This window comes from Opisthorchis viverrini (assembly GCF_000715545.1).
Source record: "Opisthorchis viverrini unplaced genomic scaffold scaffold32053, whole genome shotgun sequence".
NCBI classification, from domain to species: domain Eukaryota; kingdom Metazoa; phylum Platyhelminthes; class Trematoda; order Opisthorchiida; family Opisthorchiidae; genus Opisthorchis; species Opisthorchis viverrini.
This window is the reverse complement of record NW_008775148.1, coordinates 1-320: the sequence shown is the minus strand read 5'-3', so window position 1 is coordinate 320 and position 320 is coordinate 1. Positions and strand designations below refer to the sequence as shown.

The window sequence follows — 320 nt, the reverse complement described above, 5'->3', positions numbered from 1 at the left end:
CTGTCCGAAGTACCGTAACTCCCTATAACTATCCCCTTCTTTTTTCCTCGCAGAGGCGACCTGGCATTCCCAACTGTCAACACCCTCGGACTACAAGACCGGAAAGATGATCCCGAAGCAGTTGAGCGGCTAGCAAAGAGGGTGCAAGATGAAGCAGCCAAGCGTCCCGCTTACAGTCGCCGGCGAGCTTTCGATGCAGACGCTGATATTGACTACATTAATGAACGTAACAAGCGCTACAACGAACTGCTCGAGCGGCATTATGGCAAATACACAGCTGAAATTAAACAGAATTTGGAGCGGGGGACGGCAGTTTGAAG

The 320-nt window shown here is 50.9% G+C and overlaps 1 protein-coding gene across 1 annotated transcript; it reads left to right on the top strand.

The window, feature by feature from the left end:
• Nucleotides 1–54: 54 nt before the first annotated feature.
• Nucleotides 55–315, top strand: T265_16360 (hypothetical protein; the record flags this gene model as incomplete). The annotated part of the gene is made up of 1 exon (XM_009179982.1): nucleotides 55–315. A coding segment is annotated over one exon (261 nt), but the record flags the coding sequence as incomplete, so codon positions are not given.
• Nucleotides 316–320: the final 5 nt, after the last annotated feature.